This window comes from Pan troglodytes, chromosome 18 (assembly GCF_028858775.2).
Source record: "Pan troglodytes isolate AG18354 chromosome 18, NHGRI_mPanTro3-v2.0_pri, whole genome shotgun sequence".
Classification (NCBI taxonomy): domain Eukaryota; kingdom Metazoa; phylum Chordata; class Mammalia; order Primates; family Hominidae; genus Pan; species Pan troglodytes.
Genome location: NC_072416.2, coordinates 4,899,227 through 4,922,256, shown reverse-complemented (window position 1 = coordinate 4,922,256; position 23,030 = coordinate 4,899,227). Strand labels below are relative to the sequence as shown.

The 23,030-nt window shown below is 54.8% G+C and overlaps 1 protein-coding gene across 3 annotated transcripts in view; it reads left to right on the top strand.

Annotated features, from left to right (window-relative positions):
* Nucleotides 1-23,030, top strand: part of ABCA3 (ATP binding cassette subfamily A member 3) — a 63,808-nt gene that overhangs the window by 31,024 nt on the left and 9,754 nt on the right. For all 3 annotated transcript variants that reach the window (XM_016928621.4, XM_054668706.2, XM_024350042.2), the window contains 12 exons: nt 223-396; nt 4,694-4,875; nt 8,701-8,844; nt 9,317-9,446; nt 10,602-10,756; nt 10,981-11,136; nt 11,363-11,573; nt 13,165-13,315; nt 16,663-16,761; nt 19,263-19,449; nt 20,554-20,857; nt 21,918-22,191. In XM_016928621.4, coding sequence (XP_016784110.2) covers nt 223-396; nt 4,694-4,875; nt 8,701-8,844; nt 9,317-9,446; nt 10,602-10,756; nt 10,981-11,136; nt 11,363-11,573; nt 13,165-13,315; nt 16,663-16,761; nt 19,263-19,449; nt 20,554-20,857; nt 21,918-22,191 — 2,167 coding nt within the window. The remainder of the gene's footprint in view (nt 1-222; nt 397-4,693; nt 4,876-8,700; nt 8,845-9,316; nt 9,447-10,601; nt 10,757-10,980; nt 11,137-11,362; nt 11,574-13,164; nt 13,316-16,662; nt 16,762-19,262; nt 19,450-20,553; nt 20,858-21,917; nt 22,192-23,030) is intronic.

Sequence of the window (23,030 nt, the reverse complement as noted above, 5' to 3'; positions counted from 1 at the left end):
TGGGGGTCCCTGGGATGGGGGCACCATTCACTTGGAGAAGAGGCTGCCGGCCACACCTGGTGTCCCCCCCTGCTGGAGCTTGTGTCTCGTGTAGATGGCAAGTGCCAGGAGCAGGTTGGGTGGCTCGGCCCCAGGAGTAGGGGGTTCCCTGTACCTCGGGGAGCCCAAGCCCCTTTTGAGGGCACTGACGCTCACGCCCCTCGGGTCTTCCAACACCTGCAGCCAACATGGCAGCAGCCTTCGGAGGCTTCCTCTACTTCTTCACCTACATCCCCTACTTCTTCGTGGCCCCTCGGTACAACTGGATGACTCTGAGCCAGAAGCTCTGCTCCTGCCTCCTGTCTAACGTCGCCATGGCAATGGGAGCCCAGCTCATTGGGAAATTTGAGGCGAAAGGTGAGTGTTTGCCTTGTCCAGGCTGTTCTTACCGAATCAGTAACCTTTGAGAGCACCCAACCACAAGAGCCGCCAGCAGCAAGGCTCCACCTAGGATGGTTAGCAGGCAGTTGGGACCACTGAAGCCAGCAGCATCCGCATACAGCGCTGAGTGTGGGCTGGATAGCTGGACACGGCCCCGGGCGAGGGAAGCCCAGCTCCACGGCACAGCAGGAGGTGATGGGAGCCACAGGGCAGTGGGCTGAAGAAGCCCAAAGCTCGGAGGACAAGAGGGTTGGAGCATCCAGCAGTGTTGGCACCACATACGCATCTGACTGATGGTGGGATCTAAGTCGGTGACCTGAGCCTCTTTCAGTTTTCATTTTTTTTTATTTTAAATATTTTATAGAGATGGGGTCTCACTGTGTTGCCCAGCCTGGTCTCAAACTTTTGACCTCAAGCAATCCTCCTGCCTCAGCCTCCTGAATAGCCAGGATTACAGGCGTGAGCCACCACATCTGGCCTCTTCCAGCTTCCTGAGACATTCAAAATTATTACATCAGAGAGGCTGGGCGTGGTGGCTCACGCCTATAATCCCAGCACTTTGGGAGGCTGAGACCGGTGGATCATGAGGTCAGGAGATCGAGACCATCCTGGCTAACAAGGTGAAACCCTGTCTCTACTAAAAACACAAAAAATTAGCCGGGCGCGGTGGCAGGCGCCTGTAGTCCCAGCAACTCGAGAGGCTGAGGCAGGAGAATGGCGTCAACCCAGGAGGCGGAGCTTGCAGTGAGCCGAGATTGCGCCGCTGCACTCCAGCCTGGGCGACAAGACTCCGTCTCAAAAAAATAAAATAAAATTATTACATCAGAGATCTCAAAGTCTAGGGTTTTGAGGACTTTTTTTTTTTTTTTTTGAGACAAGAGTCTCGTTCTGTTTCCCCGGTTTGAGTGCAGTGGTGCGATCTTGGCTCATCTCAACCTCTGCCTCTGGGCTCAAGTGATCATCCCACCTCAGCCTCCCGAGTACCTGGGATCACAGGCATGCACCGCTATGCCCGTCTAATTTTTTTGTATTTTTAGTAGAGAGGGGGTTTTGCCATGTTGGCCAGGCTGGTCTTGAACTCCTGACCTAAAGTGATCTGCCCTCGGCCTCCGAAAGTGCTAGGATTACAGGAGTGAGCCACTGAGGCTGGCTGGGTTTCGAGGACTTTTCATCAACCACTGCTCTTGGTAAAGGGTAGAATTAGCATCTTCCCAGTGCCTCCTGTATTGATTGGTGATGGCAGCAGAGACGCCTAAGAGAGAAACAAGTGATAAATGACAGCATTTTTTTTCTTTTCTTTTTTGTTTTTTGAGACAGGGTCTCGCTGTGTCACCCAGCCTGGAGTGCAGTGGCACCATCACGACTCACTTTTTTTCTTTTCTTTTTTTTTTTTTTTTTTTTTGAGACGGAGTCTCTCACTCTTTCGCCCAGGCTGGAGGGCAGTGGCGCAATCTCGGCTCACTGCAAGCTCCGCCTCCCGGGTTCATGCCATTTTCCTGCCTCAGCCTCCCAAGTAGCTGGGACTACAGGCGCCCGCCACCGTGCCCAGCTAATTTTTTGTATTTTTAGTAGAGACGGGGTTTCACTGTGTTAGCTAGGATGGTCTCGATCTTCTGACCTTGTGATCCGCCCGCCTCGGCCTCCCAAAGTGCTGGGATTACAGGCGTGAGCCGCCCACTTTTTTTCTTAATTTTTATGAAATTAAATTGAGTAAAACACTTCCTTGGTCGGCCTTTGGCCTGTGGGCTCTCATTCTGCAAAGCCTGCTGTGGGCACCAAACCTGGTCTGAGCCCCTCCAGTTAGGCCTCCTCCCAACATTGCTGCATTGGGGGTCAAGTCTCCAACACATGAATTTGGGGGGCCCAGTCAAGCCATGGCACCATGCAGTTCCTAGCTGCAGCTTGCCAAGGTCTGCAGAGGTCTGTGGAAGGAGGTGGGAGTGTCCAGCATTGCTTTGTCTTTCATTAGAATGGTTCTCTGCAGTCGGCAGTGTCTTCTGACACTTTAGCTTTTACATATCTGTGTTTCCATGTTTACTCGTGTGTTGATAAAATGTAAACTTTGTTCTTTTGCTTTCTTTTTAACAATTTTTTTTTGGAGATAGGGTCTTACTGCATTGCCCAGGCTGGAGTGCAGTAGCACGATAATAGCTCACTGTAGCCTCGACCTCCCAGGCTCAAGTGATCCTCCCACCTCAGCCTCCTGAGTAGCTGGACTACAGGCACGTGCCAGCACACCCGGCTAATTTGTCTATGTTGCCTAGGCTGGTCTCAAACTCCTGGCCTCAAGCAATCCTCCTGTGTCAGCCTCCCAAAGTGCTGGGATTACAGATGTGAGCCACCACGCCCAGCTAGAGTCAGTGTTGTTAAAACAGACAAATCTCTGGTTGTTTGAAAGTGCAAATTCACCAAGGCTGGAGAGCATTATTTCCATCAGGGTCCTCGGCCGAACAGAGGGTGTTTGGACACACAGATCCCCAGCACTGTCAGGACTGCAATGTTGGCAAACCAGAGAGATGATGAGGAACACGAGCTCCATTAAAGAGAGCTTTACATGTGTTTGAAATATTTCTGTGATTAAAAAAGACTTATGGCCGAGGCAGGAGGAAGGCTTGAGGCTGGAGTTTGAGACCAGCCTGGGCAACATAGCAAGACCCCCATCACTACAAAATTAAAATGTAAAAAAATAGTTATACTAGGCTGGATGGGGTGGCTCACACCTGTAATCCCAGCACTTTGGGAGGCCAGGACGGGTGGATTACTCGAGGTCAGGAGTTCAAGACCCACCTGGCCAACATGGCGAAACCCTGTCTCTACTAAAAATACAAAAATTGGCGGGGCGCGGTGGCTCACGCCTGTAATCTCAGCACTTTGGGAGGCTGAGGTGGGCAGATCATGGGGTCAAGAGATCGAGACCATCCTGGCCAACATGGTGAAACTCCGTCTCTACTAAAAATACAAAAATCAGCTGGGCATGGTGGCGCACACCTGTAGTCCCAGCTACTCAGGAGGCTGAGGCAGGAGAACCGCTTGAACCTGGGAGGTGGAGGCTGCAGCGAGCTAAGATTGTGCCGCTGCACTCCAGCCTGGCAACAGAGTGAGACTCTGTCTAAAAAAAATACAAAAATTAGCCAGGTGTGGTGACATGCTCCCGTAATCCCAGCTACTCCGAAGGCTGAGGCAGAAGAATCATTCAAACCCCAGAGGCAGAGGTTGCAGTGGGCCAAGATTGCACCACTGCACTCCAGCCTGGGTGACAGAGCAAGACTCTATCTCAAAAAAATAAAAAATAATAAATAAATAAAGACTTACACTGGCCGGGTGCAGTGGCTCACACCTGTAATCCTAGCACTTTGGGAGGCCAAGGCGGGTAGGTTGCCGGAGCTCAGGAGTTCGAGACCAGGCTGGGCAACACGGTGAAACCCCATCTCTACTAAAATACAAAAAAATTAGGGCCGGTTGCAGTGGCTCACGCCTGTAATCCCAGCACTTTGGGAGGCCAAGGCAGGCGAATCACAAGGTCAGGAGATCGAGACCACCCTGGCTAACACAGTGAAACCCCGTCTCTACTAAAAATAGAAAAAATTAGCCAGGCACGGTGGTGGGCGCCTGTAGTCCCAGCTACTCGGGAGGCTGAGGCAGGAGAATGGCGTGAACCCGGGAGGTGGAGCTTGCAGTGAGCCGAGATCGTGCCACTGCACTCCAGCCTGGGAGACAGAGCAAGACTCGTCTCAAAAAAAAAAAAAAAAAAAAAATTAGCCCAGGCATGGCAGCATGCGCCTGTAATCCCAACTACTTGGAAGGCTGAGACAGGAGAATCGCTTGAACCTGGGAGGCAGAGGTTGCAGTGAGCAGAGATCGCAGCACTACACTCCAGCCTGGGCAACAGAGCAAGACTCCATCTCAAAAAAAAAAAAAAAAAAGACTTATGCTAAATGCACATTGACCCACGTTGGCCTTACCGAAATCATAGATGTGGGTGCATATGTACGTGTGTACATATGTGCATATATGTCACAGATTAAATGCAAGCCTGTCTAGTCAGTGAATGAGCTGTTGCTGGTCTGTGACTTAATGATTTTGTAACCTGCGTTTATCTTCCAGGCTTGAAGAAAGCTGTCCAACTTGTTATAAAACCGGGAAGGGAAAAGGCATGCCAACCAAGCAGTGGCCATGCAAGGTCAAATGTGCACACGTGTGCCATCAGGGGCTTCGGGTCCCTGGGCCCCCCAGCCTGCCGGCTTTCGGGCCACTTTCCTGATGTGTCTTCCAGGCATGGGCATCCAGTGGCGAGACCTCCTGAGTCCCGTCAACGTGGACGACGACTTCTGCTTCGGGCAGGTGCTGGGGATGCTGCTGCTGGACTCTGTGCTCTATGGCCTGGTGACCTGGTACATGGAGGCCGTCTTCCCAGGGCAGTTTGGCGTGCCTCAGCCCTGGTACTTCTTCATCATGGTGAGTTCTGATGCCCTGCTCTTGAGCCGCCGCCTCTCTGAGTGCAGAGGTGTCCCCAGTACCTGCTCAGGGACCCCTCCGAGTCCCCAGCATACAGCACCTGCGTGGGGCTGGCACACAGAACCCTGCCCTGTGCACAGGGAGTGGCGTGTCCCCCGAGGGCCCTTGGGACTGGTTCAGAGAGAGAAAGACCCTCCATGCCCAAGAGTAATCCTTCCGCTCCAGAGCCTGAGACAGAGGGGTGCAGAGAACGGGCTGCTCTGGCCCCTCTCTGCAAGACCCACGCACGCAGCCTCTGCTGCCCACCTGCCTCCTCAGTCCTGCCTCCTTTCTTGTGAAAAGTATCTTATTGGGTTTTCTACCTACAAAATCTAGCTTCTTATAAAAATGTTCACATTCGGCCAGGCGTGGTGGCTCACGCCTATAATCCCAGCTCTTTGGGAGGCCAAGGTGGGTGGATCACGAGGTCAGGAGATCAAGACCATCCTGGCTAACAAAGTGAAATCCCATCTCCACTAAAAAAAAAAAAAAAAAAAAAACTAGCCGGGTGTGGTGGCGGGTGCCTGTAGTCCCAGCTACTCGGGAGGCTGAGGCAGGAGAATGGCATGAACCTGGGAGGTGGAGCTTGCAGTGAGCTGAGATCGCGCCATTGCACTCCAGCCTGGCAACAGAGCGAGAGTCTGTCTCAAAAAAAAAAAAAAAGAGAAAAAAAGTTCGGATTCCTGAAATCTATAGCTCAGTCCCACTGGTGAGATGAACACTGTTGACATTTGGTATGTACTTTGCTGGGTTTCCTTCTCTACACTTACTGTCATAGAGCACAGATGGATGGACATATAGCATAGTTTCATAAAAATGTGATTGGAGGCCGGGTGTGGTGGCTCACCCCTGTAATCCCAGCACTTTGGGAGGCCAAGATGGGTGGATCACCTGAGGTCAGAAGTTTGAGACCAGCCTGGCCAGCATGGTGAAACCCTGTTTCTACTAAAGAAATACAAAAAAAAAAATTAGCTGGGTGTGGTGGCAGGCACCTCTAATCCCAGCTACTTGGGAGGCTGAGGCAGGGAGGACTGCTTGAACCCGGAAGGCGGAGGTTGCAGTGAGCTGAGACTGCGCCATTGCACTCCAACCTGGGCGACAGAGCGAGACTCCATCTCAAAAAAAAAAAAAAAAATGGGATCGGGATGGACATAGTCGCTCATCCCTGTAATCCCAGCACTTTGGGAGGCTGAGGTGGAAGGATGACTTGAGGCCAGGAGTTAGAGACCAGCCTGGGCAACATAGTGCAACCCCATCTCTACAAAATAAATAAAAAATTAAAAAAATTAGCCAGGCGGCACATGCCTGTGGTCCCAGCTACTTCAGAGGCTGAGGCAGAAGAATCACTTGAGCCCAGGAGGCTGCAGTGAGCCATGTTCACACCACCACACTCCAACTTTGGTGAAAAAATGAGACCCTGTCTCAAAAAAAAAAAAAAAAAAAGAATCATATTGTAAAAAATGCTTACAAGTTGCTTTTCTTAACCTAACAGTACAACTCAGATATCTTAAATACATATATATGTTTGTCTATTTATAAATATAGTTTTAAACTATTATCTAAACATATTGATGAATGTTGTTATATTTATAAATATATTTCTATCTAAGTATTAGCTTTTTAAGAATCACTGCCGAGACCAGCTCGGTCGGGGAGACCTTAACCCAGCGGCACTAGAGGAATTAAAGACACACACGCAGAAATATAGAGGTGCGAAGTGGGAAATCAGGGGTCTCACAGCCTTCAGAGCTGAGAGCCCTGAACAGAGATTTACCCACATATTTATTAACAGCAAACCAGTCATTAGCATTGTTTCTATAGATATTCCATTAACTAAAAGTATCCCTTAAGGGAAATGAATGGATGGGCCGAATTACTTGCAGCAGGAACACGCCCTTAAGACACAGATCTCTCAGGCTTTTGTTTGCTGCTTAAGAATGCCTTTAAGCGGTTTTCCGCCCTGAGCGGGCCAGCTGTTCCTTGCCCACAACCTTCCAGCTTGGGTGTTATGGCCATTATGGACATGTTACATTGCTGCAGAGATTTTATTTATGGCCAATTTCGGGGCCAGTTTATGGCCAGACTTTGGGGGGCTTGCTCCCAACAAACCACCTTCATTTATGGTGACACACAGTGTTCCATTCTGTGGGCCCATCAACATATACTTAACTGATTCCCTACTGATGGCTAGTTAAGGTCATTTCTTTTTTTTTTTTTTTCTTTGATTCGGAGTCTAGCTCTGTTGCCCAGGCTGGAGTCCAGTGGCGTGATCTCAGCTCACTGCACCCTTCACCTCCCAGGTTCAAGTGATTCTCCTGCCTCAGCCTCCTGAGTAGCTGGGATTACAGGCGTGCACCACCACACGCAGCTAATTTTTTTTGTATTTTTATTAGAGATGGGGTTTCACCATGTTGGCCAGGCTGGTCTTGAACTCCTGACCTCAGGTAATCCACCCGCCTCAGCCTCCCAAAGTGCTGGGATTACAGACGTGAGCCACCACCTGCAGCCAAGGCCATTTCTGTTTTTATTCTTTGATTCCACAAGTATTTATCAAGTGTCCACTATTGTAATTCATCAACTGTAAGATGACACTGATCGTTAGAGGGAATGGTTACTTTGTCTATCACTAAGAAAGAAAAATGCCACAGTTACACTATGGCATTTTATAGTTTAAGATGCATTCTGATTTTTTTTTTTTTTTTGAGACGGAGTCTCGCTCTGTCGCCCAGGCTGGAGTGCAGTGTCGCAATCTCGGCTCACTGCAAGCTCCGCCTCCTGGGTTCATGCCATTCTCTTGCCTCAGCCTCCCAAGTAGCTGGGACTACAGGCGCCCGCTACCACGCCCAGCTAATTTTTTTGTATTTTTAGTAGAGACGGGGTTTCACCATGTTAGCCAGGATGGTCTCGATCTCCTGACCTCGTGATTCGCCCGCCTCAGCCTCCCAAAGTGCTGGGATTACAGGCTTGAGCCACCGCACCCAGCCAAGATGCATTCTGATTTTAAAATAACTTTACATATGAGAGCTGTGTCCCTGAGAACCAGTGGAGTGCAGTGTGTGCCAGACGCCGTTCCAGGTACTGGAAGTGCACTGGGCGTGGAGCTGCGGGTGAACGAGTCCCCGCCCCGCAGCTGCCCTGGCGCTGATCCTGCCAAGGCACTGCTTCCACCTTCCCTGGTGCTCTGCCCGCACCACTGTGTCGACTGCCTCCATGTAGGCACCAGGCTGTCCTCGAGGGCACTGTGTGAGGTGTGTGGCTGTGTTCTTACCCCATGCACTGAGGTATTTCTGTGATGGCCACAGGGAAGATGGGAAGAGGCTTCCTCATAGTAGAGGGAGGCATGGCGCCTTCGGCTTCTCTTGCTTACAGTCATGAGCTCATGTGGGGCTTGAGCAAAGAAACAGCCGGGTGGCATGGGGACACAGCTTCCTTTCCATTTTGGCTCCAACATCCCTCTGGACTGGAGCGTTAGATAACTTCTGTCTGTATGAAATTTCATAGCTGACACACTCCCATTCCCCTGTATCGGATCTGAGTTCATCTTCACAAGCCTGTATGTAACCGTTACACCCACTTACCAGGTTAGGAAACTGAGGCTTAGAGCCTTCACAGGGATGAAACAAGTCGGGGCTCTCTGGGGCTGTCCCTGAGCAGCGCCTTCTCCACAGCAGTGCCTCGAAGGCCTGGGACAGAGGCTGCGTGGCTGTGTGCATCTAGTGTGTCTGCTGGTTGTTGCTTTGCTCGTCACAAACACAACAAACTGACAGCTGTCTGCTTCCCTCCCAGCCCTCCTATTGGTGTGGGAAGCCAAGGGCGGTTGCAGGGAAGGAGGAAGAAGACAGTGACCCCGAGAAAGCACTCAGAAACGAGTACTTTGAAGCCGAGCCAGAGGACCTGGTGGCGGGGATCAAGATCAAGCACCTGTCCAAGGTGCCGCCTCCTGTGGGGACAGGGAGGGCCGGGGCTGCCAGGACCATGGGAAGACTTACCAGCACGGCGGTGAGACCTCATAGCCCGTCAGGCGCTCCCTCTGTGCCTTGCTCCCTCCTACCCTGAAGGAGGGCAGGAACCCTCCGCTGCCCTCTAACCAGTTCCCCAGGGCACAGACCACATCTCCAGCTTCTCAGGAAATGCCAGACTCAGCCGTCCAGCAGTGCCTCGGCCTCATGGGCCTCCCAGGGTTGCAGAGACACTGAGGGTGTCTGGGACGTGTTGGGGCTGGGGGAGACCGGAGGGGAGCAGCCAGGAGCAGCATCTGCCCGAAACGTCCCTCCCCTCTGCATACTGATGGTGACGCTAGGCTTGGTTCCTTCTGAGACGGTCGGGCAGGGGAGCAGGAGAGGCCTTGGCCGTGGGCCTCGGGGCTGTGGGTAGCCCAGGGCAGCCTCTGCCTTTCCTGCAGGTGTTCAGGGTGGGAAATAAGGACAGGGCGGCCGTCAGAGACCTGAACCTCAACCTGTACGAGGGACAGATCACCGTCCTGCTGGGCCACAACGGCGCCGGGAAGACCACCACCCTCTCCATGCTCACAGGTGAGGGCCGGGCGCCTCACACCCCTGCCACCGGCAGGCCCCCCTTTAACACCATCTCAGCGCCAGCCCCGCCTCACTCCCTCAATGGGGCTTTCGGGCCTTCCCCAACCACAGCGGCAGGAGATGCACCTCAGCCCTGCAGGCCCAGGGGCACAAGCAGGGACTGCCCACCTCACCGCCTCTGTCCGGGACATGCCGGGGAACCCCCAGGGACCCCTGCCCTCCTCACCGCCTCTGTCCGGGACATGCCGGGGGACCCCAGGGACCCCTGCCCTCCTCACCGCCTCTGTCCGTGAATGCAGGGGGACCCCCCAGGGACCCCTGCCCTCCTCACCGCCTCTGTCCGTGAATGCAGGGGGACCCCTGCCCTCCTCACCGCCTCTGTCTGGGACATGCCGGGGGACCCCCAGGGAACGCTGCCCTCCTCACCGCCTCTGTCCGGGACATGCCGGGGGACCCCAGGGACCCCTGCCCTCCTCACCGCCTCTGTCCGTGAATGCAGGGGGACCCCCCAGGGACCCCTGCCCTCCTCACCGCCTCTGTCCGTGAATGCAGGGGGACCCCTGCCCTCCTCACCGCCTCTGTCAGGGACATGCCGGGGGACCCCCAGGGAATGCTGCCCTCCTCACCGCCTCTGTCCATGAATGCAGGGAGAACCCCAGGGACCCCTGCCCTCCTCGGCGCCTCCGTCCGTGAATACCCAAGCTTGATAGGGTCAGTAAAAACAGAGGCCACGCAGGAGCAGCTCAACCCCATGCTAATTCTGTCACCAAACCCCTCTCTGAGAGCTCTCCCCTGTGCACCACACCTGCTGCTGGCATTTCACTCTGTCTTCCCCAAGCACCAAAGTGTCTGGCAGTGGCACAGGCTGGGACCCCGGGCGGGGGCTGATTGTGGTGACTCTGTGTATGTGTGCCGTGGGTTTCTCCTCCCTGACCAGCTGTGCGTCCCAGTGGCAGGGCTGTTTCCATGCCGCTTCTTTTTCCCACTGGCCCAGCCAAAGCCCACCCCAGTGGGAGTGGGGTTCCGTGCCCTCTCATGGGCAGGGTCCTCAGAGGAAATTAGGGGAGACAGACAGGTGGTGGGGGGTCATTACCCCGGGTGCTGACGAGCAGGATCTTCATGCTGAATGTGGGGTCTCCTGCTGGGCCCCAGGTCTCTTTCCCCCCACCAGTGGACGGGCATACATCAGCGGGTATGAAATTTCCCAGGACATGGTTCAGATCCGGAAGAGCCTGGGCTTGTGCCCACAGCACGACATCCTGTTTGACAACTTGACAGTCGCAGAGCACCTTTATTTCTACGCCCAGGTGAGTTGGGGGCCAGGGGTGTGCAGGGGTGTTTCCACTGATGTGCTCGAGTTTCTGGGGCAGTCTTCCAAGGAGCTAAACTGGAGGAAGGGAGCCAGGAGGGCAGGAGCCAGGGCTCTGAGTCCAGCTACGTCAAGGAGAGGTTCCTCTCACCAGAACCTCGCTGGCCAGGGTCGGCCTCCCGCCAGGAGCCCTGCATCTCCCTGCGTCCCCTGTCGTTGCAGCTGAAGGGCCTGTCACGTCAGAAGTGCCCTGAAGAAGTCAAGCAGATGCTGCACATCATCGGCCTGGAGGACAAGTGGAACTCACGGAGCCGCTTCCTGAGCGGGGGCATGAGGCGCAAGCTCTCCATCGGCATCGCCCTCATCGCAGGCTCCAAGGTGTGGCGGTGGGACTGGAGGCAGTGGGTTCCCCTCCTGCTCGACCTGGGCTGGCCCTTCCGCCATGGCCCGGGCACCTTGGCCCTTGACACCCCAGACAAGCCCATCACCGTCCTTGGAGGACTCAAGCCGGCTCCGCGAACCCCTCGATGGGGCCTACCGCAAGGCCAGCCTGGGCCCGGGGTGTGGCTCTACCAGCGTCGCGAGACTGTGTCTCTCCCTCCAGGTGCTGATACTGGACGAGCCCACCTCGGGCATGGACGCCATCTCCAGGAGGGCCATCTGGGATCTTCTTCAGCGGCAGAAAAGTGACCGCACCATCGTGCTGACCACCCACTTCATGGACGAGGCTGACCTGCTGGGAGACCGCATCGCCATCATGGCCAAGGGGGAGCTGCAGTGCTGCGGGTCCTCGCTGTTCCTCAAGCAGAAATACGGTGAGCGGTGGGGCCAGCCCGCGACAGGGTCGGTGTCCTGGCTGCCGTGCTGAGGGAATGGCTGCTACCTTCATGAAGGGCCCTCAGATCAGGCAGGGGTGGCCTTTTCTAGACTTCCTGTCTGTTGCCTCTGGGTGGAGAGCCCAACCAGGCAGGGGGGCTTGTGAGAGGGAAGAGGCAGGAAATGGAGCTGAAAGTCTCAATTTGGTTAGGATGTGGTTCAGCCATGACCAGAAGAACAGAGGCCAAGCCCAGTGCCACTAGGAGCAGCACTGCCCTTGGAGAGGCCAACACACGCACCAACATGGCAGCTCCCACGTGAGAGCAGCTCACAGCATGGCCAGGGCCAGCAGGGGCTGACAGGATCTGGGCCCAGACCTCTGACTGTACTGTGCAACTATGGCTTACCTTTCAAGGTCGCCTCCTGGTCCAGCACGATCTGGGTGTGCCAGCGTCCCCCACATTCCAACAGGGGGTGGAGCAAAGACATAGGAGCCCTCCTCCCCTCAGGACACCCCCCAAGTTCACGTCCCACTTCTGCCCCCTAGTGACTGAGTGGCAACCCAGTGTGGTCAGCAGCAGGCTGGAGGGGATGGCCTTTGTCCTGGGCAGCCACATGCTCAGCCAAGATACCAGGGTTTTGTTACCAAGAGGGAGGACAGCAGGCCTTAGGAGATGAGGAACCATCCACCACGGCCTCTGAGAGTTTCACTAGCCACTTCCTGCCCCACTGCCCAGTTGGCAGAGCCATTGTTCTTCCTGGGGCTGGCATCCTTGTCTCTAAAGAGGACATGGGGCCAGGCGTGGTGGCTCACCACCTATAATCCCAGCACTTTGGGAGGCCAAGGCAGGCAGATCACTTGAGGTCAGGAGTTCAAGACCAGCCTGGCCAACATGGTAAAACTCTGTCTCTACTAAAATACAAAAACTTAACCAGGTATGGTGGTGCATGCCTGTAATCCCAGCTACTTGGGGAGGCTGAGGCAGGAGAATAACTACTTGAACCAAGGAGGGAGAAGTTACAGTGAGCTAAGATTGTGCAGCTGCACTCCAGCCTGGGTGACAGAGTGAGACTTGTCTCAAAAAAAAAAAAAAAAGGACATGGAATTCCATCTCCTGCACGGTGACGCTGGGAAAGAGGTGAGATGCATCTCTGATAGTGCCGTGCAGTGCGGTCTTGCAGCCGGTAGCTCTCGCTCCTGCTCCTGCTGACAGTCCCTTCCTGGAACCACACCATAACCATCAGTGTTACCCCACAAGACAGAATCCCTCACACGTGGTCCGTCGCTGCTGATGATATCCTTCCCTGGTGCTTGTATAGCTGGGGGGAGACCCCACCTTCCAGCAGGTGCCCCTGACAGTGCTCAGCACCCTAGATCCCCAGCAGCTCTTCCCAGCAGGAGCGGGAGGTGAGACCCTTGGGACAGCACAGGGAGCTCCAAGACACATTCATTCTGCTTCAGCTGCCTACCTCCGGTTCTCTGGCCTCCTTCCCACCAGCTTGCCTGGTGTGAGCCCTAGAGACCCCGGGGTGGGCATGAAGAGACCTGGGGGATCAGCCAAAGATCTCACACGTGGCCCTGTATTCCAGGTGCCGGCTATCACATGACGCTGGTGAAGGAGCCGCATTGCAATCCGGAAGACATCTCCCAGCTGGTCCACCACCACGTGCCCAACGCCACGCTGGAGAGCAGCGCTGGGGCTGAGCTGTCTTTCATCCTTCCCAGAGAGAGCACGCACAGGTATGCCTCCCAGGGAGGGCACGCACAGGTATACATCCAAGATGGGATCCCCATGGGCCACGAGGGCCTGGTGCTCAGAGGCACCTGCTCTGCCCCTCTCTGGCCTGGCCAGTTGACACTCTTAGACCCTCAGCCTGGGCACCATCAGCCCAGATGAATCTGCTTGGCTGGGTCCTAGGTGCCAGGCCTCCTAGCAAGGAGAAACATAATTAGGACCTGAAAAGGAGAAGCACGTATCTGACTCACCAAAAGGGCGCTCAGTGCTGACGCAGGGCTCACACTCCCCCTTCTGACACCAGGCTCAACACGTGCTGCGGCTGCACTCAGAACTACTCATGAAACTGAGTCTGTATTTGCACACAGGTGGTGAATTTGGTCTCAGTGTCAGAGCTGGAGATGTTAGCACCTGCTCATCACTGTCTCACACACACGGCAGAACCAGCAAGGGGAGGGAAGCCAGTGTTCCATGACACTATCAGTCTGGATATTATCTGGATAATATCAGTTTATTGCACTTTTCTCCAGTTTGTTGTTTGATTTTGTCAGATTTTTTTCCATTTTCCATTTATTTATTTTATTTGTTATTTATTTATTATTTGTTTTGAGATGGAGCCTCACTCTGCTGCCCAGTCCAGAGTGCAGTGGCACAATCTCGGCTCACTGCAACCTCTGCCTCCCAGGTTCAAGCTATTCTCCTGCCTCAGCCTCCCAAGTAGCTGGGATTACAGGCGTGCACCCACCTGTAATTTTTGTATTTTTAGTAGAGACGGGGTTTTACCATGTTGGCCAGGCTGGTCTCAAACTCCTGACCTCAGGTGATCCACCCACCTCGGCCTCCCAAAGTGCTGAGATGTCAGGCATGAGCCACCATGCCTGGCCACATTTGTTTATTTTAAAAACAAGGTCTTGCTCTGTCACCCAGGCTAGAGTGCAGTGGTGCAATCACAACTCACTGCAGCCTTGAATTCCTGGGCTCACGTGATCTCCCACCTCAGCCTCCCGAATAGTTGGGACTACAGGTGTGTATCAACATGTCCGGCTAGTTTTTTTATTTTTTTTGTAGAGATGGGGTCTTGTTATGTTGCCCAAGCTGGTCTTGAACTCCTGGGCTTAAGTGATCCTTCCACCTCAGCCTCCCAAAGTTCTGGGATTACAGGTGTGAGCCACTGCACCTGGCCTAGATTTTGTACTTAATGTAGCAACATCCTTTCTCTTGTGACTTCTTCTATTAATTTTATTCTTAGAAAGTGTTTCCCAGCTGTGCACGGTGGCTCACGCCTGTAATCCCAGCACTTTGGGAGGCCAAGGCGGGCGGATCATGAGGTCAGGAGATCAAGACCATCCTGGCCAACACAGTGAAACCTCGTCTCTACTAAAAAAAAAAAAAATACAAAAATTAGCCGGGCATGGTGTTGGGTGCCTGTAATCCCAGCTACTCAGGAGGCTGAGGCAGGAGAATCACTGAACCCAGGAGCAGAGGTTGCAGTGAGCCGAAATCACACCCCTGCACCCCTGCACCCCTGCATTCCAGCCTGGGTGACAGAGGGAGACTCCATCTCAAAAAAAAAAAAGGAAGAAAAAACCAGGGAATCAAACCATACAAACCTCACTTTTAGCCAGGCATGGTTGCTCATGCCTGTAATCCCAACACTTTCAGAAGCCAAGGCAGAAGGAGAAGGAGATCAGCTTGGGCGACATAGTGAGACCCCATCTCTACAGAAAAATTAAAAATTAGCCACATGGCCAGGCACGGTGGCTCACACCTGTAATCCCAGCACTTGGAGGCCAAAGCGGGTGGATGACGAGGTCAGGAGATCGAGACCATGAACTGGCTAACATGGTGAAACCCCGTCTCTACTAAAAATAGAAAAACAAAATTAGCCAGGCGTGATGGTGGGCGCCTGTAGTCCCAGCTACTCGGGAGGCTGAGGCGAGAGAATAGTATGAAGCTGGGAGGCAGAGCTTGCAGTGAGCCAAGATTGCACCACCGCACTCCAGCCTGGGTGACAGAGCAAGACTCAGTCTCAAAAAAAAAAAACAAAACTTAGCCACGTGTAGTTGTGTACACCTGTAGCCCCAGATACTTGGGAGGCTGAGGTGAGAGGATCGCTTGAGCCCAGGAGGTCAAGGCTTCAGTGAGCCGAGATTACACCACTGCACTCCAGCCTGAGTGACAGACCAAGACCCTGTCTCCAAAAAAAAAAAAAAAAAAAGGCATTTTGGCCAGGCACGGTAGCTCGGTAGCTCATGCCTGTAATCCCAGCACTTTGGGAGGTCAGGGCAGGTGGATCACAGGGTCAGGAGATCAAGACCATCCTGGCTAACACGGTGAAACCCCGTCTCTACTAAAAATACAAAAAATTAGCTGGGTGTGGTGGCGGGCGCCTATAGTCCCAGCTGCTCTGGAGGCTGAGGCAGGAGAATGCCATGAACCTGGGAGGCAGAGCTTGCAGTGAGCCGAGATTTTGCCACTGCACTGCAGCCTGGGCAACAGAGCAAAACTCCATCTAAAGAAAAAAAGAAAAAAAAAGGTATTTCAAGGAATTAACCTCCTGTGGCCCCTGCCCCATTCTACAGGGGAATTGGGGGTGATTCATTTTAGTTTAGTTTAGTTTAGTTTTTGGAGACGGAGTCTTGCTCTGTTGCCCGGGCTGGAGTCCAGTAGTGCGATCTCAGCTCACCGCAACCTCCGCCTCCCGGGTTCAAGCAATTCTCCTGCCTCAGCCTCCCGAGTAGCTGGGATTACAGGCACAAGCCGCCATGACTGGGTAGTTTTTGTTGTTGTTGTTGTTTGTTGTTTTGTTTTGTTTTATTTATTTTAGTAGAGACAGAGTTTCACCGTGTTGCTCAGGCTGGTCTCGAACTCCTGAGTTCAGGCAGTTTGCCCACCTCGGCCTCCCAAAGTGCTAGGATTACAGGTGTGAGATACTGCACCTGGCCTCCTTATTTTTTAAATTTTATTTATTTATTTATTTATTATTTTTTTTTGAGACAGAGTTTCACTCTGCCACCCAGGCTGGAGTGCAGTAGCGCAATCTCGGTTCACTGCAGCCTCCTCCTCCTGGGTTCAAGTGTTGTCCTGCCTCTGCCTTCTGAGTAGCTGGGACTACAGGCACCTGCTACCACACGTGGCTAATTTTTTATGTTTTTGATAGCGACAGGTTTCACCATGTTGACTAGACTGGTATCGAACTCCTGATCTCAGGTGATCCGCCCGCCTTGGCATCCCAAAGTGCTGGGGTTACAGGCGTGAGGCACTGTGCCTGGCCGAGGGGGGTGATGCTTTAGGAACAAATTATCTAGAAAGTCACTGAGAAGTGACTCATAATGCTGGGTCTGTTTTTCAGGTTTGAAGGTCTCTTTGCTAAACTGGAGAAGAAGCAGAAAGAGCTGGGCATTGCCAGCTTTGGGGCGTCCATCACCACCATGGAGGAAGTCTTCCTTCGGTCAGTAAATGCGCGTTTCCGTCCACCTAGGACTGGGCTCCGTGCTGCAGAGGACTTTTTTTTTTTGAGGTGGAGTTTCACTCTAGCTGCCCAGGCTGGAGTGCAGTGGTGCGATCTCGGCTCACCGCAACCTCCGCCTCCTGGGTTCAAGAGATTCTCCTGCCTCAGCCTCCCGAGTAGCTGGGATTACAGGCATGTGCCACCACGCCCAGCTAATTTTGTATTTTTAGTAGAGATGGGTTTTCTCCATGTTGGTCAGGCTGGTCTCAAACTCCTGACCTCAGGTGATCCACCCACCTTGGCCTCCCAAAGTGCTGGGATTACAGGCGTGAGGCACCGTGCTCAGCCGAGGACTTCTAAAAAGTGCAGTGATAAACAGTCACCTCGGTTATGATCTCAAATGCCCACGTGAGGCTGGAGGAACAGCCTGGGGTGGGGCGGGCAGTGGCTGCCGTCAGAGCCCCAAGTGCAGATTGTGACTGTCAGCAACACTGGTGTGCGTGGGAAACGGCGGCACACGTGAGGGGCCTGCACTGCCTTGGGGTGCTAGACCCGCCACGGGTCTAGCTGGCACACGGCGTCAGAGGCGTGCCCAGCTCTTCTTGGGCTTAGATCGTCCTTGGGGGATACCTGTGTCGTTAATGAAGATGGGAACTATCTCATCCAGACCCTCAGAACTGCATGGGGGCTGGGCATGGTGGCTCACGCCTGTCATCCCAGCACTTTGGGAGGCCGAGGCAGGCGATCACTTGAGCCAAGGAGTTTGAGACTAGCCTGGTCAACATGGTGAAATCCCATCTCTTTTTTTTTGAGACAGAGTCTCGCTCTGTCTCCCAGGCTGGAGTGCAGTGGTGCAATCTCAGCTCACTGCAACCTCTGCCTCCCAGATTCAAGCGATTCTCCTGCCTCAGCCTCAGTAGCTGGGACTGCAGGCGCACGTCATTACGCCCAGCTAGTTTTTTTGTATTTTTAACAGAGATGGGGTTTTGCCATGCTGGTCTGGAACTCCTGACCTCAGGTGACCCACCTGAAGATCTGTGCTGGGATTACAGGCGTGAGCCACCACCCCCAGCCACCATCTCTACTAAAACTACAAAAATTAGCCGGGCATGGTGGCACACACCTGTAATCTCAGCTACTTGGGAGGCTGAGGCAGGAGAATCAATTGAACCTGGGAAGTGGAGGTTGCAGTGAGCTGAGATTGTGCCACTGCACTCCACCCTGGGGGACAGAGCAAAACCCTGTGTCAAAAGAAAAAGAAAAAAACGTGAGATAGGTTTTCCTCATTAGGGAGCCCACAGCCTAGAGGAGGCGACAGAATAGGTGATCATACATGCAGGACATGGTGGTGCATGCTCTGGGGACACCTGTGCAGGGGACCATGTGTCCAGGAACAGACCCAGGGAAAAAGGCCAGGCAAGGCGGCAGAGGGAGGGAGGGACTGCCCGCTGACCTGTGTCCCACACAGGACCGAGCACTGACTGACTGATTCTGTGAATCCTGGTTGAAGGAAGGAAGGAAGCATGAACATACCAGAAAGAAACCACGGGCTGGCCTGGAGTCAGCCGGCTCTGAGGGTAGAACCCGGGTTGATCCTGCTGCGTCTCAGCAGCCACAGGGCCTCTTGTCTCTCAAGGTCTCAGGCCTCTCTGGCCCCATCTCATACTCACCACACGGCCCACCTGTGACTCAGCTCCAGGCCCCACACCTGACCCTGGCCTCTCTGAGCTCCTGGTCTCAAGAGAAAAATAATCAGAAGCTTTTCCTGGTTTGTCTAGGACCTGGGGAGAGCTAGCCAGGCTGGTAAGCGCCCACTGGAGCTCAGACCATGGGCAGGAAGGCTTTTAATCAGAGGGAATACTGACGAGATGGCAACACTTGGTGTCTGTGACCAGATCATGAAAGATGAGTGGGACTGGGAGAATCCAGTGAGGGAGAAGGGCTCTGCCAAGGGCCAGAGGAGCAGGTACTTAGGCCTCACGGCAGCCTGCACACAGGAGCAAGAAGCAGGCGGACAGGGCTCACACGGGCTCCGCGCGTGGCCTGACAAGGTTGCTAAGCCAGCCGGGGGGTGCCTCCTGCCTGCTGCAGCCTCAGTTGTGTTTCCTAATCCGCGGGGAGCTCTAGGAAGGGGTGTGTGTGTGTGTGTTTGTGTGTGTGATGTAATTCACATAATATTAAAAAATCACCTCCTCTGCCAGGCGTGGTGGTTCATGCCTGTAATCCCAGCACTTTGAGAGGCCGAGGTGGGTGGATCACTTGAGGTCAGGAGTTCGAGATCAGCCTGGCCAACATGGTGAAACCCTATGTCTACTAAAAATACAAAAATTAGCTGTGCATGGTGGCCGGAGACACTGATGAGTGAGGGAACACATAAGCAGATGCATGAGCAAGCCAAGGACTGCGGCAACACTGCTCCCCTCAGTGCTTCTAACCATAGTCCCTCCCTCCACCCACCCGGGGAGCTGGGTCCTGACCGGTCCCTGTGTGTATCGGCACAGGGTCGGGAAGCTGGTGGACAGCAGTATGGACATCCAGGCCATCCAGCTCCCTGCCCTGCAGTACCAGCACGAGAGGCGCGCCAGCGACTGGGCTGTGGACAGCAACCTCTGTGGGGCCATGGACCCCTCCGACGGCATTGGAGCCCTCATTGAGGAGGAGCGCACCGCTGTCAAGCTCAACACTGGGGTGAGTGCCCAGGTGGGTGGGCGGGTGGCGGGGGAAGGGCGAGCAGCCCCCAAACGCCTCATGTAAGCCCATGCAGAGGAGAGTCTGCGAGGGCGCAAACAGGGTCCGGGAGAGTCAGCACACCGGGCAGAGGGCGGGCAGCGGCTCACACCGCATGGGTCGGCAGGGAGAAGCGTTTGAATGGAGCAACTGGAATTTCTCATGCTCTACCTCAGGCACAGCACCCTGCTCAACAGGAGCTTGTCGGGTGCCCAGCTCTGTGTTGATGGGGCTCTCCAGCAGCCAACGACACGGAGGGGGGTTGATGCACTCGGTTCACAGATGGGAAACCGAGGCCTGGGCCAAAGTCAGATGTGACAGAGTCACAGAGCTCATTCTGATCCCTGGTCAGCCTGATCTCAAAGCCCTGACGCTCTCTGTCTCGGAGGACCAGGAAGGAAAGAAGCTGGAGAACGAGGCAGTCAGGCTGGTTGGGAGGCTCGGCCATCTGTTTCCTGTGACCTGTGTGGTGGTGTCTCCTTGTGGCAGGGGGAGGGCAGGGGATGGCAGCTGGTCCTCTACTGTCCTGAGACAATGAAACAGTGTCTGGGCCGGGTGTGGTGGCTCATGCCTGTAATCCCAGTACATTGGGAGGCCAAGGCAGGCAGATCACTTGAGGTCAGGAGTTCAAGACCAGCCTAGGCCAACATGACAAAACCCTATCTCTACTAAAAATACAAAAATTAGTTGGGTGTGGTGGTGTGCGCCTGTAATCCCAGCTACTTGGGAGGCTGAGGTAGGAACCCAGGAGGTGGAGGTTGCAGTGAGCTGAGATCACACCACTGCACTCCACCCCCAGTGACAGAGTGACCCTGTCTCGAAAAAATAAAATAGTGCCAACGTGCAGGGCCCCATGGAGACCTGCAGAGTCTGCACAGGTGACCCTGCCATGTGGTGCACTGAGCTCCTCCCACGGCCGTTTCAACGCTCTGGGAGTCTCCGGTGCAACCTCAGCTGCAGGCCCCCAGGCTGGCGTCACACAGAACAGCACCTGCCGCAGGTGGGTGGGGGTCAGGCGCTGGCCCCCAAGCGGTGCCGGTGTCACCTGCGTCCCCTCTGCCGCAGCTCGCCCTGCACTGCCAGCAGTTCTGGGCCATGTTCCTGAAGAAGGCCGCATACAGCTGGCGCGAGTGGAAAATGGTGGCGGCACAGGTCCTGGTGCCTCTGACCTGCGTCACCCTGGCCCTCCTGGCCATCAACTACTCCTCGGAGCTCTTCGACGACCCCATGCTGAGGCTGACCTTGGGCGAGTATGGCAGAACCGTCGTGCCCTTCTCAGTTCCCGGGACCTCCCAGCTGGGTCAGCAGCTGTCAGAGCATCTGAAAGACGCACTGCAGGCTGAGGGACAGGAGCCCCGCGAGGTGCTCGGTAAGGGGCATCCTGGGGGCGGGACGGGGGGATCGGGGGCCAGTCCTGCAGCCAGAGTTCGCCTTCCTGACTGCAGCAGGGTCGACATCTGGGGAGGATGGTTCTTGGCTGTTCCGAATGTACTGAGGGAGGTTCAGCAGCATCCCTGACCTTGCCCCACCCCATCATGACCATCAAACATGCCTGGAAACATTGCGGATGTCCCCTGGGTGGCAGATCACGGCACTGAGTCAGGGGAAGCGCCCTGGAGGTGCCAGAGACACTGGCATCCTGGGGCCAGGCTTTGTCAGGCGTCTCTTTACTGAAGCTGTGTCTTTCAGGATCATTCATGGGCAAAATGCAGAAGCATAGTGACTTCAAGTTACCTTTGCTTTGTGATGATGCTGGCCACAGTGTGCCTTCGTGTGACAGGGTGTTTTCTTTCAACATCTTAAAACTCACAATTCTTGGCCAGGCACAGTGGCTCACACCTGTCATCCCACTACTTTGGGAGGCCGAGGCAGGTGGATCACTTGAGGTCAGGAGTTCGAGACCAGCCTGGTCAACATGGCAAAACTCTGTCTCTACTAAACACAAAAATTAGCTAGGTGTGGTGATGGGTACCTGTAATCCCAGCTACTCTGGAGGCTGAGGCAGGAGAATGGCTTGAACCTGGGTGGTGGAGGCTGCAGTCAGCCAAGATCGCACCATTGCACTCCAGCCTGGGTGACAGAGCAAGACTGTCTCAAAAAAACAAAGAGAAAGAGTCTTGGTAGTCATAGTTGGATACTGCCCCAGGCTCAGAACAGGGACCGTGCTCTGGTTAATGGAACCTACTGGAAGGTTTTCTTATTTTGCAGCTCCTTTCCCGGTTCCTGACTGGCATTCAAAGTTCCACATACTGAATGATGACAAAACCTTGCCAGAAATTATACTCTCCTTAGGAGAAGGGTGACGGGGCGGGCAGCTCAGAGGATGCTGGCACCACTCTATTGGGTCCCTGATTAGCCATGCTCAGGTGGCAGGGGGTGCCCAGGTGTCACCTCTTCCTGTGTCCCCTGACTCTGCCATTGCTCCCCAGGTGACCTGGAGGAGTTCTTGATCTTCAGGGCCTCTGTGGAGGGGGGCGGCTTTAATGAGCGGTGCCTTGTGGCAGCGTCCTTCAGAGATGTGGGAGAGCGCACGGTCGTCACCGCCTTGTTCAACAACCAGGCGTACCACTCTCCAGCCACTGCCCTGGCCGTCGTGGACAACCTTCTGTTCAAGCTGCTGTGCGGGCCTCACGCCTCCATTGTGGTCTCCAACTTCCCCCAGCCCCGGAGCGCCCTGCAGGCTGCCAAGGACCAGTTCAACGAGTATGTGCACTGCCCGTCCCTGTCTGCCCTGGCCAGAGCCCCCAGGACTGACTGCCCTGGGCACTGCCACGGGCCCATAGATAGAGCATTATGTCTGCCCTCCCAAAGCCACTGGGTCTGGTGGGAAACCCCTGCCACATCCTCCTCCACCATCCACAGCCCCAACTCCCTGTGACAGCAGATCAGCTGTGGGCCATCCCATGCACTGCGGTCCTCACGGGGACCCATGAAGGCTCAGCAGGCAGCCCTGCCTTCTCCTCCTAAATCTACCTGGCTCCTGTCAGCCACTGTCCTCGCTCCGCACTGCTCTCTCCAGCAGTGTGACCCGCTGGGCACATGAGCTGAGGTGATGGAGGGTGAGCAGAGCAGGACTCGGCAAGAACTGCTGTCCCTGTCCCTTAGATGGCCGCACGTCGGGAGCCTGCCATGCCATTGTGTGGGCAGGGCTACCCCCTATGCCGGCCACAGAGCCCCCAGAGCTCCTGGAACCACCCAGAGGAGGCCAAAAATTCTGTTAATTTCAGAATAGCCACTCCTCCTCAGGGCAGTGTCGTCTCCACCCACCTTCCAGGCTAGGCCTAGGCCTGGCGATGGCTGCCTCCCAGCTTCTGGCTCCATCCCTGCCCCAAGAGCAGAAAAGCAGCAGCCCTCGATCTGCTCTCCTTGCCATCAACTCAGGATCCTAGAGTGGCACACAGAGGCCGGGAGAGGCTTTCCCTTTGCCACACTCCAGGAGGAGGTGGGGCTCGGGACCTCCACACCTGGGCAAGGTCGCCGGCAGCCGTGGGGCTGAGGGCTGGGAGGGGGGTAATGAGGGAGAGTGACGCTGCCATCGTCAC